Source organism: Haliotis rubra, unplaced genomic scaffold (genome assembly GCF_003918875.1).
Source record: "Haliotis rubra isolate DU_JTF1 unplaced genomic scaffold, ASM391887v1 Scf295, whole genome shotgun sequence".
Taxonomy (NCBI): Eukaryota; Metazoa; Mollusca; class Gastropoda; order Lepetellida; family Haliotidae; genus Haliotis; species Haliotis rubra.
In genome coordinates, this window is record NW_025766963.1 from 223,903 (window position 1) to 240,694 (window position 16,792).

Sequence of the window (16,792 nt, forward strand, 5' to 3'; positions counted from 1 at the left end):
TTCGCCAGAAGACTGGTTCAACGTCACGTCGTTCCCTACATCAACATCAACATCAACGGTTGATCTTTGGAGCATGACAATGCTCGACCTCACGTTGCACGTGTTTGACAGGTCTTCCTCCAGCAATGTTCAGTTGTTACTTTGGCCTTCTCGATCACCGGATTTGTCTCCCCATTGAACATCTATGGGATACACTTGATCGACGTTTGCGCCAGCGTAATCTGCCACCTCAGACACTACAAGAACTGCACACAGCACTTCAGCAAGAGTATCAAAACATTCCTCAAGACAGCATTCGGCATCTCCTTTCTTCTTTGTGGTTTTACCACACGCTTTCCGGATAATCATGTTTTGGCAACTTGTAAAGTGATGATTTTACTGTAACTGAGCAATGATGTCATGTTTGAATCAGTCATACGCATTCAGTAACAGCTTCAAAACAGCATGTCAAGTTTCTTCTTTTGAATAGTATATATTCATCGTTAAGATATATACGGAGTCAAAATAAAAACTTCACAATTTATATTTGTAAATAAAAGTATTAGTTGTTATAGTAGACAGTTTTCGGGTATCATAATATTAATCCCCAAGTATCAACTCAAGAAAAAAGTCACCACAGAACATTGAAGTCAATCCAAACATCGTGCACCCATCAATAGTGCTAAAACGTGTTTTTCACGTGCCACAGGTCGTGTGATCTTATCATAGCACGTGCATTCGATCGCACATGTTCCCATCAACTGTTCAGAGTGAAAAAGCACTTTAGAGCACTAACAAGAACAACCAATTCTTATGTCGCACCTCTCAAATATGCAGTGTGAAAATGCCGTTTGTATGCAGGAAGCGGGAACGTCAGTAAGTGACGTTGCAAGGACAATGGGCCGTGCAGCCGTCGGACTGTTGGATTTACAGACTCAACTGCAACAAACTGGCAGCACTGCTGATCAGCCTAGGCCAGGTTGATCATGTGTGACGTCACAGGCGGAGGACCGTAAAATTGTGTTATGTCACCTCTGTAATCGTTTCTTGACGGCTACAGGAACCAGAAATGAGCTGTTTAGGGGTCGACTGTCGGCACAAACCATCCGAAACCAGCTGCGAGCTGCTCACCTTCGTGTTCGACGAGCATATTGCGGAACCATTTTGACCCCATTGCATCTACGTCAGCGTTTGCTGTGGGCCCGACTACATCTCCAATGGACTCGGAAAGATCGGAATCAAGTTGTCTTGAGTGATGAAGCAAGATTTACCCTCAGATTCACTGATGGCAGGATGAGAGTGTGGAGGCAACGCCATGTACGTTATGCTCAGTGTTATGTACAGGAAGTTGAAAGATTTTGGGGGCGGAAGTGTCATGGTTTGGGGTGCTTTCTGTGGGATTGCCTGTTCCCGACTTCTGGCCCCGATTTCTCGAAACAAACTTAAGTCTAATTTTGACTTAAGTTAGAGTTTTTACTCAAATTTGAGAAAATGCATTTCCCAGAATGAACTGAAATCGATATTCAACTCAAACATAGTAGACAATTTGAGTTTGGTGGATGGATTACTTAAGTTGTTTGGGCTTTTCCATTTTAAAATTGCAGTTGTATAAAAAATTCAGCTGTTTCAAATTGACAAACTCAGTTTGAAATTTGAGTAAAACTTAAGTTTGTTTCGAGAAATCAGGGGCTGGTTATCCATGGGAACCTTAATGATGCAGTTTACCGCGACCAGGTGCTAGCCCCCGAACCTACTCCATTCATGGCAGCAGACGGTCTAGGTCTGCACTTTCAACATGACAATGCCAGACCCCATACAAGCAACTTGAATTACCTGTGCGGGAATCAACGTTCTTGACTGGCAGTCAGTGTCACCTGATCTCAATCTAATCGAGCTCTGGGACATCTGGGATGCTCTTGGTAGAGGTCTGCGCACTCTCAGGAACCAACCCCAGAATTTGCAGGATCATGGTGCTGTTTTGAAGGAACAATGGCACCGACTCCCCAATAATGTGCTTACACACATCAGACAGTCCATGAGTCTTGTGTTGCTTGGCAGTTGTGAACAACAGTTGGTGGCCATACATGCTACTGAACGTTTGAAACATCAGATTTAATTTCTTGTGACCTGACACTTTGTTTACGCCCTTTTTTTGATGAATTCTGTAATCACATTGAACCGATTTTTGGAATTGTGATTATTCTCAATTCATTTTATCGACTTTAACAAATAAATGATAACCTCCATACCACATTTTTGTGTCCTTTCTTATATTATTTCTTATTCTTATTATTTTCTTATATTATTTAATATATGATTGTGAAGTTTCTAGTTTGACTAAGTACATTTTGGCCTGGAAGCTTCTGCACAAAGTATCAATGTGCGAATATAGGACTGCACTTGTTCGACTGAGATGCTGTCCCCACCAGCTTCGAAATGAGACTGGGCGATAAAAATAGTAACCATCACGGATTTTGCTTAATGTGTGTACACAATATGGTTGAAGTCGAATATCATTTTGTTCTTGTTTGTAATGTTCTTCAACAATCGAGATGTAAATGTTTTGCACAAAAATAACTTGAGTATATTATGTTCATGTCATCTGTTGCGCAGTGGAATTAACTTGTGAGTTTGTCTAAATTAAGCTGAAAACTGCTCAAATAAAAGTTTGAAATACCTTTGACCTGAACAAGGAACTAAACATAACTTACAAATGAGATTATCTATGGATGACTTTTAAGCAACTAAACGTGATTTTCTTAACGTGATTCCATGTGAATAATATGAAGATCTTTTAATAAGTCGGCTAACTAAAGCTAATTGACTAACCAGGGCCACTAAACCTTACAACATTCTAATTCAAAGCAGCACCCTATTCCAATGCCCGAAAGCCCTATCTAACGTTTTCCACCATCCATTCTCATAACTATCTCCCGGTGTATTCACGTGACACCAGTATCGAGCTGTTTCAGTTCCTTTGCAGCACCAAGGTTTTTAGTTCCGGTGTCTGAGATTACGTCCTTTGGCATACCTCGTCTATGTGCCATTTCTAAATGTACTGCTCCAGTCGACAGAGTGTGAGAAGGCAGAGAGTTTTTCTTGACTCTTACCTGTGCAGTGTAAAACGGACCTGCATAATCCACACCTGTTGTCACAAATGCTTTCATTGAACACCGCACCCTAATCTTTGGAATATCTGCCATTATCGGATGAGCTCGTTTGTGTTTTTGCCTCCTACAACATGAACAAGATGCATCCACTGATGAAGCAATGCGATTACGCATGTTGTATGTTAGTTGAATGTTCTCTCTATGTGCTAATTTCCAATGTACAATGGACCTGTGGCAAACACTGTTAAAGGAATAAAAGCATGACGAAGTTAACGTGTATATATTCCATACTTTTCTTCAAATTCTGTAAATTTATATTTGTGTCTATTTTCATTTAGAATGCTGTTGAAGAACTCTACTCCTTCTTTAACAACTTAGTATAAAATAATGGTTTACCTGCTATCGTAACATTACATTTGTATTAGTAATACTGGTTCATCGGATCTTACATGTTTTATCTTTGTGCAACATTTGTCTAAGTTTAATGATATCATTTTGAGGAATAACTTTGAGACGAGTAAACATCCGGGCAAAAGAAAGTTATCTCTTTCAAAGTAATTGTATAAAAAACATTAACGCTGGTACAGGTTTGAACCCAAGCAGAAAACTTTCACCAAAACGCAACATGGTCCCGATAACAACGCAGCTATTGGAAAATTTCGTTTGGATCGTGCATTTTTCAAAACGTGAAAAACAGTTGTGGGACACTGGTCCAAATACACGTTCATGATTGTGGGATACATACCGATGTTGGCCAGAGCAAGCATGCAGTAACCAAATACCACCACAAAATTGCCAAGATTTACGCAAGCGCATCGAGCCTGGGTAATCGGTATGGCCAATACAGGGGCTTCACAACGTCAGCTGACAAGAACCGCCCAAGATCAGGAAGACCAAGAGTAACGACACGGGCCAAAGACCGCTACTTCGTGCAGATCCATGTAAATGGAAGCAAAAGCATTAGGACACGCCATAAGCAGAAGAACAGTCCGCTGACGACTAAATATGGCTGGTATACGAGCCTACCGCCCCTTCCATGGAATGGCCATGACCCGTCTACACCATCAATGCAGATTGCAATGGGCACGGACTGTACGTCGTTGGCAGCAACATGACTGGGAGAGAGTGTTCTCCCCAGATTAAAGTCAATTCAGTCTGTTCAGAAACGATTGCAGAGATCGAGTTTTTCGACTTTGATGAGAGCGACTCAACCTAAAGAAACTGCGTTCAAGAAGTTTATCCGTTCGATGGAGAAGGCGTCATGGTATAGGGTGGCATTTAAGACCAGAGAACAACAAGACCGGTTATCACCCGAGAAAATCTGAATGCCCAGTGAAACGGGTGAAGTGTTCAGACCTTTTGTAGTGCCCTTCATTCAAGAAGAGCCAAGAGGAGTCCTCACACCGCCAGAATTGTTCGAGAATACCTGCCAACGTTAACGTCAACGCATTGCCTTGGGCAACACTTTGGCCAGACATGAACCCCATTGAACATTTCTGGGATCAATTTGATATTCAGCTGACACAGCGTGAACCACCCCAAGCGAATCGACAGGAACTTGAACAGACCCTCAATGAGGAGATGTGTGTTTGCTTGTATGGATGCCTGGGGTGGTTACACTCGCTATTGATGGTGTGTCCCCTGACTCCAGTCTCATTATGTGATTCTTGATGCACTTTTTAAATGATCTCTGATTTGTATAGTTTTTAATTTTGACCCCTCGACTCTTTCTTAATTACTTGCGGCAATTGCAAAGCCAGCATTACAATAAAATCTTCAGTCAAAATATTGGAAAATGATTTCTGTTTGTAAGACAGTTATCATAAATCTCACATACGTTGTTGTTTCTATTTTTTTGGTCAAGTGAAGTCGTTGATAACTTTATTTCACCTGGTAGTATAAACATAATCGGACGCAGAAGTTATTGTGTTATGTAATGTTTTCGTTGGTATCTTGATTTGAGATAGAGTACGTAAACATGGTCAAAGAAACGCAAACAGGCAGACATGACACATTTGAACAAACTGTCATGAGTGTTCATTTCAAAAGGCCAGACATCATTTCCACTCAGTGCCATGTTAATTAGTGCTGAGGTGAGAAAAACACATCTATTCAGGGTTCTGGAACAAGTTCGACATGCCACGCCTCGGGTAAACTTACAGATCGAGAGCTACGGGTAAGCTTCTGTCTGGTACGTCGCCGTTGCTCATCGACTCAATGTCCCAAAAAACACCACTTTAAATGACGTTTTCAGCTAAACAAAGATGCTATATGCGGTCCCGTAATGGCCGCCCACAGTAACGATCCCACATGGAACAACGCACCTCTGACACAGGTTCCAGCCAGCAAACTTTTCAGCACCATACATGGCAACAGAATTATATCTGCGAGAACAGTTCGACAATGGCTACGCGTCGACGGCATCTGTGCAAGATGCCTAGACCCACGGCCAATGCTAACGCAGGAAATGTATACTACCGACAACAAATAAGGGAACTAAGAATTTGAATGCAGCGAACGTGTCTTAAGTATTACATTTTTAAATTGAGTGAACTGTGTTTACTCACAAGTTTTCATAGATATAGATATGGTGAACACCGTTAACATTATCATGGATGCTCATTAAACCCGAGTTCAGTTCACTCACTTGCTGCTGTGAGTAATTTTGACATGACCCCTGTGCTTGTATAAACACAGTAGCCTTTAATCCTTTTAAGCATGGTGGCAAAACGAGAATATACCAAAATTCTGCTTATGGATTGACAGGTTTATACCTGAAACATACCCTTTTGTGGCAAACATGCAAGTTGGAATGGAAAACACAAAGTAGAATCACACACTTAACATGTAGTTTGCTCAAGATGGAGAGAGAACCACGCCTGTTACATCACAAAGCAATTCCACAGGTGTCACAAGTTTACAGGTATCAGTTTCAGAGTAATGAAAACATTGATTTTATACTGAACAGCAAAAGAAACGCAAGTTTCGAACAATTGAAGGTAAGCGTTCATGTTTATGGAACGTTCATGGTAAAGTGACGTAATGATCCCAGATGAGATGATGTCATGCAATTTGACGTCCATACGAACCATTCGCACAAACACACCAACAGTGCAGCAAAACCATAATTTTAGCACGAAATCGACAGTCCTGGATGGAAAGCATGCATTTCACTCTGAGGTATCCTTTATAAAGGTTTGTGTCAAAAAACAGTTCAGTATTGACAATAGGAGGTGTACACGCCAGACAAATGATGCCTACAGACTAACGACTGAGCAGAGGGGAATGGCCATTGGAAAGTTGCACGGAGGTAGCTCTGCAACCGCTGTAGCTAGACAATTGGGCTGTCATCTTACCACCATTACACAACTTGCTCAACGTCATCAGCAAACCGGGGTTGCTGCTGATCGTCCCCGTACCGGACGGCAACGAGTGACATCTCGATTTTGGCACGTCAACAACGCAAGCGACGTTTACAATTTACGACGTGCATGCGTGTGTATGTGTAGGTGCGGCTGCTTGTACTAGCCCAGACTGAAGCTGGTTTTATAGTGCTAGCCCACTGAGATACCATGCCTCAGTGAAGCATGAATACCCCACTCAGACACACTATACTGACTCCGAGCCGACCAGTCCTTGTACCCATTAATGCCGAGCGCCAGGCAGGGACCAACAAGTACCATATTGTAAGGTCTTTTGGTATGACGCGGTCGGGGATCGAACCCGCGACCTTCCGCTCTCCGGGCGGACGCTCTAACCACTACACCACAGAGGCGGTCCATAACAAATAGTGAGTTTAGTTTAACGCTGCACTCAGCAATATTCCAGCTATATGGCGGCAGTCTGTAAATAATCGAGTCTGTACCAGACAATCCAGTGATCAACAGCATGAGCATCGGTCTGCGGAATTGGGAACCGATGACATGTGTCAACCAAGTCAGCGAGCCTGACCACCCGATCCCGTCAGTCGCCACTTACGGGTCTAACAAATAGTGAACTGTCAATATTTTAATGATAGATGTTAAACAAATTTTTTATTATTAAATCATAATTCATGAAACTAAAAATTCAGAATGGTAGAACAATTATAATGTATCATGCCAAATTAGAAAACGGTTGTACTTGTAGATTTTGAGTTAAGGGACCAAACACCGTCACAAAAAGTGTCCCCTTTTCTAAGACGGGTGATCATGACGTCGACTCGCCGAATCTGTGAGGGGCGGGACAGTTTCCCTTTCACACTGGGGCGGAGTCCATGATACCAACGGGCTCGGAGGTGTTCCATTGCCTCTGCCACTTGCTAGCAATATTGAAGTGGGTACATACTCTGGATTTCACGTTTTAAGTAAGGATGATCTAGTGACTTGTCCAATTCTAGTGCCTGTCAAGCTAACTTGTCCACTCTCTCTAGTCTACTCATTATCGGGAATTCAGTGTGAAACGCAGTTTATTATCCATATGGTGAAACATAACCAGTGTCATATATATCATATGTGCACGTGCACATATCACTTTTGCCTAGCAACCACTGTTTCCGTATATCATCGTCTGTGACATTAAACAATTGAACGTGACGTCAATGAACAGGGCTGTCCCACTTGCTTACCATGTTTTACTGCACAAATGTACATGAATAAAATGGATAATAAAGAAATTATTACACTCGCAAGTGAACCACACAACTTATACGAAACTCGTGCAACATTGTGTATTGCCCTCGCTCTCGCAATACCAGCCAGTTTATTGTATCAGTCGGAATTTTACAATCAATCAATCAATCAATTAATTAAGAGCAAGAAATACATGTATATGTGAATGAATGAAAGAAATAAAATAGAACAAAAGAAAGACATACATATGTGAATGAATGAAAGAACAAATGATACACTACGGCCATCCCTCTCCAAACAAAACTATCGGTAGAACAAACCTGTTAACATCAGCTGTCCTTTTTTTTTAAATCTACCTTGAGACAGTTTACACATTAGTAACTATCTTATTGCATGTGTGGAATGGCATGGACATTGGCAGAATGTTAACTGACACTGTCACAGACCCCTCAAAAACAGAAAGTTTAGAACTATCACAAAGCGTTGTTTTGTCCAATACTAAGATCAACAAGAAAGAAGTTTTAGAACTATATTATATAACACTCAAGCATCACAAGCATCAATGGCGGATCAGAACAGATCGGCGATATGTCATATTTTTCACACACCTTAAATACACCCTAACAATTTTTAAAAAATTATAAAACTATCACTATTACTTGCAAACACCTTTCACCTGATGGTATATTCCCCTCATAAAAATTAAAGGTGTATGTGAAAGACGTTTAGAACAATAACTAGAAACACTCAAACAACGCCCTGTAGTATTTCAATGGCAGATCGGAGATATGTCATATTTTTCACACATCACAAATACACCCAAACAATTTTTTTAGTTATAAAACTATCACTATTACTTGCAAACACCGTTCAACTAAAGGTATATTTCCCTTTCTAAAAATTAAACGAATATGTGAAAGAAGTTTTTAGCGATTAAATTTAGTCTTTCTTCGCTGTGTACCGAGAATTGAAGCCAGTTACTGTACTAATACTGACACTAATAACACTTATTTGACTTAAAATCAAAGTGACAGAATAGGTAACTTATCTTATGTTCTAATTCGCTTCGCTCAAACGAACATAAAACATTTACCAAGTATAACATACTCGTAATACAGGGTGCTGTCTACCGCGCCTCGAGTGCGAGCAGGTTTATTTCTGAAGTTTACATAGCAAGAACTCATCGACACAGATCACAGATATAAATGCGATATCGCGCAAGTCCATACACTGCCCAATCGGTTATCCTTCCATAGTTCGCACGAACAAAATGCCGGATCTCCACGTAATCATGCATCCTTGAGTCTTGTATACACCTGAGACGACTCAGCCCTGAGCTGAACTGCCTCTGAAACAAGGTCCATAAAAGCCATCGATACAATTGCAAACTTCTATAATAAGTAACTCTAACGTTGACTTAAATGGAAATATAATCCCTTGCTTTACTTAATATTCGGGAACATAACCCATCGTTACTTTAAACATTTGCAAGTAACTACAGAAAAATAAACCATTTAAGACCCACACAAGAATTGCCAGCCTAAACATAAAGCATACTTAACTTAGAATATTGACTGTTCCTCTCCATAAGATTCGTCTCTGTTGAGTTGTTGCCTGTGTCCCTGTCACCAATCCCAGGATGCGTGCAATTCTTTCTATTTACTTCTGCTGATCCTCAATCAAGTAACTTTGTATATCACCATAACATCACATCCGTGGCCTACATGTGTACAGCACGACCCAGTGGCCTACATTCGTAACACACGGCCCACTGGCCGAACACACGGCCCAGTGGCCCTGTCCCCAATGAAAACAAAAACCAAGGCAAAGCTACTCGCCTGAGTAACGCGTACACCTCGAGTGACGAAACAATATCTTCAACCCACCTTGTAACCTTCTACCACGTGACTAAACAAGCACAACTTCTCGTGCAGCACATGCCCCCACGGTAGTCCGTCTAGACTACCGTATTTACCCTAGATAAATTTATTTCTACATGTAGGTTTTCAGTTGTCACAACACTCAGCGAATGTAATCAGCTGTTGAAAATAAACCGGGCTCAATCTTAAAAACTACGCTCCCGCCATATTGGCTACACTGGTCACGTGACAAGCCGAGGCATACGCTAAGGGGCTGTTCAAGGAGTTACCACTCCCCGTTATATAGTCTCCCTGGTATAAGTCATATGACACACTTGCTCGTGTAATAATCTCTGTTGATTATTCATATGGTGAAACATAACCAGTGTCATATACAGAGAATACTACACTCGGTCTCATTACATACGAATTATAGGAAACGAGTGTCCTTCCTATGGTATCTGACCTCGCTTTCGCTCGGTCAGATACCATAGGAAGGTCATGAGTTTCCTATAATTCGTATGTAATGAGACCGAGTGTGGTATTTTAATTATTACCCACGTCTTACATGCATTAAATTCACAAAATAGCGTATTTTTTTATATGTTTATGGTTTCAAACCGAAACCGTTTTCATAAAGAGGTTGCGGAAGAGTAGTACAGTGTATTGTAGTACAATATTTGCATGACGTCACACTGTAATGACGTCACTGCCTTGGTAACCGACGTCACGATGCATGTCAGTTGTCATCGCCTCGTACAGCCTCCTACAGTAAACTTCTCCGTAGCACCCCGTTTCTTTGTTTGCAGTTGCTTCATTCGGCTAACATCACTGGTGGAAACATTGCGTTTATGTTTTCCGATGGATATAATCATGTCTCAGTTCGACTCACAATTAAACAGCGGCACGGCAACGTTCGCAGTGTTTACATTCCCACAATTTAAGTTGTAGAATGAATGAATTAGGAGATAAACATCATGTGTTGGCCACTTTCCGGGTGTTATTGAGTATTTGAAGCACGGGAATTTGGAACCGACGGCTTCAGCCGGAGGTTTCAAATGGAATATTCCCGTGCTTCAAATACTCAAAAACACCCGGAAAGTGGCCAACATATGATGTTTATCGTAAACACAAAAGTAAACCAAAACGTCCACACACGTTTTTGTGTCTGCACTCCTTGACATCGTGTACGGGTACAGCAGTGAAATGTCATCAACCGGCCGTTTCGGCTGTCTCTCATGGTAGCATCTGGAATAAGCTGGTTCCCGGCTCCCTTTGCGCGCGCTAACGTTCGACAAAGCTATTGCGATATGCGAGACGGGGCCCAGCTTACATCTGGAACTGCTCATTTGTGACGTCATTCGGACTTTACGTCACAATATGATTTGAATGACGTCATCACAGCTGACGACGTAACAATACAATATGGTGTGAGCGATGTTTGTATGTATTAATACGCATCGAATTTCCGGGAATCGAATACCATTTGATCATGCTTTTCAACCAATCAGATTTAAGAACACAGTGACTTTTGGTTTACAATTCACGTGTTTGTTATGAATGAACAAGTAGTTCCGTCACAACGTGACCTAACTGAGAGGTCATCGGTTATCCAATCAAATCGTTAGAATCTCAGGTCAAGTCGTTACCACACAGGTCAACGCGATACGACACTCGTGTGACGTACGAGATTAATATACAACTACCCATACGTTGACCACGTGGGTAATAAATATCATTTTCGCTCGGTCAGATACCATAGGAAGGACACTCGTTTCGTATAATTCGTATGTAATGAGACCTCGTGTAGTATTCTCTATATGTGCACAGGTGCACATATCACTTTTGCCTAGCAACCAATGTTTCTGTATTTCGTCGTCTGTGACGTCATTAAACAATTGAACGTCACGTCAATGAACAGGGCAGTCACACTTGCTTACCGTGTTTTACTGCACAAATGTACATGAATAAAATGGATAATACAGAAATTATTACACTCGTAAGTGTGCCACACGACTAATACGAAACTCGTGCAACATTGTGTATTGCCCTCACTCGTTTCGTATAAGTCGTATGGCACACTTGCTCCTGTAATAATCTCTATGTAATGTTCGTTCTCATAATCCTCGTTTACTTTTGGTATGCGAATCAAGATACCTCGGGTGGTGTCAGGTCCACAAGAGGAGTGTTTAGATGCCAGTGAATTCAATGCACTGAGAGAGTTAGAAATCAATGACTATTCGTTTGTCTATAGAGTCTGTACCTTAATTAGTGCATGATATGTGGCTTCTTATTCCGCTGTGCAGACCGACAGTCAGTGGTTTTGTTTTCATATTCTGCAATCCATTTTTAGTAGTACCCGGTGGACAGGCCCTTTTCTTGGCCTGAGCTGCACTCCCACATTACTCAGATGCTTACCAAGTGCTCGATGGACCAGTTGCGGTTTTCTGAAATGCCGTTTTAGAAATATGACACGACAAACGACATAATTGTTTGTGGTGTGCTGACATATGGTGAACAAATTCGTGAAAAAAAAATCTTCTTGTGGTAGCTGTTGTTAAAAATGAGCAATGTTCGTTTTTAAGCATCAGTAGCCGTTTTGATAGAATGCCATTTTAGCCTCCAACCGCTATGACCAAATCGGTTAATCTGCTTTGGTGTTGAACCGTTTGACGACCGTCGAAAACGAGGTTGTTGTCATTATGGCGGCTTCCCTAGCAAAGTGACGCTTTGAATTATTTCTAAGAAGCAAATATGAAGAAGTTTTTCAAAAACATAACGAAGAAATCTCAAGCAAAGGGTCCACCAACGGAGCTTGACACAGGAGCCAAGCCGAGTGGTACATCTTCGTTTATTGGATATGAAATAAAGGAGAAAGAACTTGGAAAACTTCACAAGGCTGCATGGTTGAATGATTACGACAAAGTCAAACAGTTAGCCAAAAAAGATCCCAGCTGTCTTGACAAAGAAAATAGGTGAGGATAACTTGAACCATTAAATTATCAAGAGAATGATAAAGTAGATAAACCCCACAATATTGCGTTAAGTTATTGACGAGTCAAGCCAAGCATTTTGAAGACACAATGTTAACATGATTTGACACGAACACGGGGCAAGAATGCATACCATGGATACTTATCCCCGTGTTTTTTAATGTAACCGAAAAGTGAACAGTGTACAAAAATTACATTCGTGCAGCACTGAATGGGAAAGACTTCTGCTTGTATCCCCCGTAAGTTTAAAATCGTATTACCATGATTACTGGCTAGCGAACAGTTATCGCCATATTTTAGCGGTATTTATAAAATTACCCTGCTGTTCGTTAAATTAATGAAACAGAATTAATTATGATACTTAATTAGCTATTCACTGATGTGTCCACCCCATTCACTGCTGCCGATCTTTTTTTTTATATAACGCGGCGGAAGGGGATCATGGCAGTACAAATAGATGTTTTCTCACAACTAACTGTAACACTACAGTTATCGCCATTTCAGAATTTCTCATGCCATTCGTGAAATAATATCCCGGTGTCAGGGGTTTTCGACGATGTAAGACAAAAACGTAATTTTTATCTGTAATATCATTTAAAGTTTTATTTTACAAAACTCGAGGGATAAAGGATATATTCATCTATTTCACACAAAAATATCAAGTGTTTCCTACAAAAATAGCATTGATGACATCATATCGGCAAAACAGTTGCCGCTCGTAACATCCGGGTATTTTGTATGGGTTTTCGACGATGAGCCATTCTTTTTGCTCCGCACTGCGAGGGAGTGTTGTGATCACGTGGCTTCCTATTTATATATTGCCTGTCACCAGCAGACGACTGATCTTACTGAATTTTCGCTTGCTATTTTTGGTTATAAAGGCAACTGATTTTGCATCTAAAGTGGTATTAACTATCTCGGGTAAATAATAGTGATGTTTGTTGGCTTTTTATATAACTTTACTTCCCGATTTCCATTGTCAATAAAACTTCTCACTACAGCGACTGGGCACCCGCCCTACCAGTGAAACTGTTTGTGCACTCCAATCGCATACGTACTCACCAGATATAGCGCAAGCAATGAAATCGTCGAAATCACCAGAATGTCGAATTCAGCTCGTGTTGGGATATATATCTTTATCATACAGTAACCTCGAATAATTGATTGTGTGACTATATAAGTGTTTCTTTTACAGTAGATTGATAGGGAATGAAACAATTAATGACTTGTGAACTTGAACTTGCCATTATATACAGCGTGTGGCCATATTATTACGTACAATTGTAACAGCATTGATATCGCGTATAGCGATGTCTGTTTTTAAAGTACTGCTACTCAAAAATGACACCACGTATCGTCGTAATATTTTGTCACATGATCGACCATGATGTCACGTGTGTGTCACGTGACTTTATTTTTAATCTATTTGTCGTCTGCTACATATTCTGGCTATTTCCGGCAACAATGGGGAAATCGACTGATTTGTCGGAGCCACAAGAAATAAATAAAAAGTTTCAAAGTGGCGAAAAATGTTCTAACATTGCAAGATTCTTTGGAATGCCTCCAAGCAGCTTATCTTCGGTGGTCAAGCGGTTTAATCAACGTGGATCAGTTGAGAATGCTCTCAGAACAGGCTGTATGAGAAAACTGACTCCTCCGGACATTCGACAACTTTTGAGGTTGGCCAGAGACAATAGGATTTCACCTTTGGGTGAAATAACTGAGAATTTGAACAAAAACAGGGCTCCATGTGTATCGGTGAGGACTGTAGGGAGACGATTATATGAAAATAAATTTCATAGACGGGTTGTTAGAAAGAAAATCCGAATAATCCGACTATAATGTCAGAAATCGTTTGGCCTGGGCAAGGGGGCAACGATATCGTACAGTGAATAATTACTGGAATCGAGTAATCTTCTCTGACAAGTGTAAAATTATCATTGGGGAGAACAATCGTGTTTTTGTTAGGAGACAGCCCGATGAAGAATACCTCCCGCAATGTCTTTGTCTGGGACGACAACCACGCGTCAGTTTGATGGTGTGGGGTTGTATCACCTGATATGGTGTTGGTACCATTTGTGTTGTTAATGGCACCGTAAATGCTCAGAAATACACAGAAATCCTTGATGATATGCTTTGGCCCGTTATAGCCAGACATTTTCCGAGATGACAACACCCCTGTACATCGGGCCCGTCTTGTTGAGGATTACTAGCGACAAAATGACATTACTGGAATGTTGTGGCCTGCACAAAGTCCAGACGCAATAATATTGGCTCTACCTGAAGAATAGACTTCAGTGACGCCGAAGAAACATTCAGTCGGCTGCCGACTTGGAACGCGAAGTGGGGGAAAAATGGGGAAATATTCCCCTTGATTTCATCAGAAATTTTTATTCATCGATTCTAAGGCGGATGTTGAAAATAATAAGGAACAAGGGACATATCACAAAATATTGAGATAAGAGCTGTTTATATTTAACGAGTTATGACACTTTGAACTCATGCGTAAATTTGTCGTCAACAATCGGTTGTACGTAATAATATGGCCACCCGCTGTAGATCGTGTGGGTACACCTACAGTATACTGGATACATACCAGCCATATTGTTTAGTGTCACATCACCCTATCCCTAACCCTAATCCTTTCCCTAACCCTAAATCTTACCCTAACCCTAAATAAACATTACCCCAACTCTAAGTAAACTCCCGTGCTTTCAAAGATGGCGGAAGGTATCTGGTATTCTGTAGTCTTACTATCGTGTGATATCCCCCCCGACTAATTTAAAAATAATTTAAAGGGTTCATAACTTTATCCATATTTTTTCTCTAATTTTACTTACTGTGAAGAATTATCTTTTGCTGTCCTTTATTGTTGCCAAATACCATGGGGAAAAATACCGGAATTGTAATTGACCGGACGTGTGATACTGATGTCTTGGCGATAACTGTTACGTGGCAATAACTGTTTGCTAGCCAGTACAGAAATACATACAGATATATCCTTTTAATCATCATTATAATTAAGGGGGGATACAGGCGGAAGTCTTACCCTATCGGGTTGTAAAACCAGAGCACCTTTAGAATTCAGCACCACATCTTCTCATGCAGACTGTCTCTGCTGTACTGCAGGTAAGATATCACTAAGACATGCAACCAGTTTTATGAGAATCAATCGGACATGAACCTGCAACTTCGGATTGTTATAGTTAGCCCATGGGCTACTTATTACTGAGCCACTTATTCTGCATATTTATCACGTTATGCCTGAGGGTTACAGATATGAACATAAAGGGTCGAATAGGTCAGGGGGCAATTAAGCATGGTGTCTCATGATTTTAATCTATGGACAATTTAAAAATGCTGCTGATGCCATTTGGCACACTTGCAATTTTCCGCAGTCTGCAGTGATCAAGGAAGACATGAATATGTCTGGTGATACCACAAGGGTGAGTCTGCTATCGAATCATTGGGAAACAAATGTAGTGTGTTAAAGTGGTTCAGTGTAAGTTCCATGACTATTTCCATCTCGTTTTTATTACAAAACTAGAGCCTAAAGAACCAACTAATTTATTACAAAAGATGTGTCCTGCTAAATGTGACGGTAGATCACCGAAGGATGTGTTCAGCTTCGATAGATATACTTAATAAAGTCCATTCCTGTGTACTGATGTAAATTGCTGAATGAAAATAAAAGTGCATTAGTTCTCATTTATAAACCATTTTAGTCCCATAAATTAAGTTAAAAGCGAAATATAAAATGTTTATAAAATAAAAGTACCTTCATAAACTGGCCCTTGCTATGAAATATCCACATTGAAATTGTAGGACTGACTGACTGAGTTTTAGTTTTACGCCGCTTTTAGCAATATTCCAGCAATATCACGGCGGGGGACACCAGAAATGGGCTTAACACATTGTGCCCATGTGGGGAATCGAACCCGGGTCTTCGGCGTGACGAGCCAACGCTTTAACCACTAGGCTACCCCACCGCCCTGAAATTGTAGGAAAACTGGGTTAAATTGTAGCGTAAGCAGGGGGACAGGGGCTTCATAACAGGATATTCAAACAATACGTACCACATATAGAATAACTGTGTACCAGATAGTCTTCTTGTAGCACATTGTTTCACCTGCTCTACTACGGGACATCTTCTTGACCGGGGTTACTGTTCATTGTAGCGCTAGATTCATTGGATAAGCCACGTGGTTGGCGCTAAATATGTTGGGTAGGCTCTGATTGGC

The 16,792-nt window shown here is 40.9% G+C and overlaps 1 protein-coding gene across 1 annotated transcript in view; it reads left to right on the top strand.

The window, feature by feature from the left end:
• Nucleotides 1–12,167: 12,167 nt before the first annotated feature.
• The window catches only part of LOC124282195 (ankyrin repeat domain-containing protein 26-like), an 895,780-nt gene continuing 891,155 nt past the window's right edge, over nt 12,168–16,792 (top strand). The window contains exon 1 of the mRNA XM_046718159.1: nt 12,168–12,533. Coding sequence (XP_046574115.1) covers nt 12,313–12,533 — 221 coding nt within the window. The 5' untranslated portion in view covers nt 12,168–12,312. The remainder of the gene's footprint in view (nt 12,534–16,792) is intronic.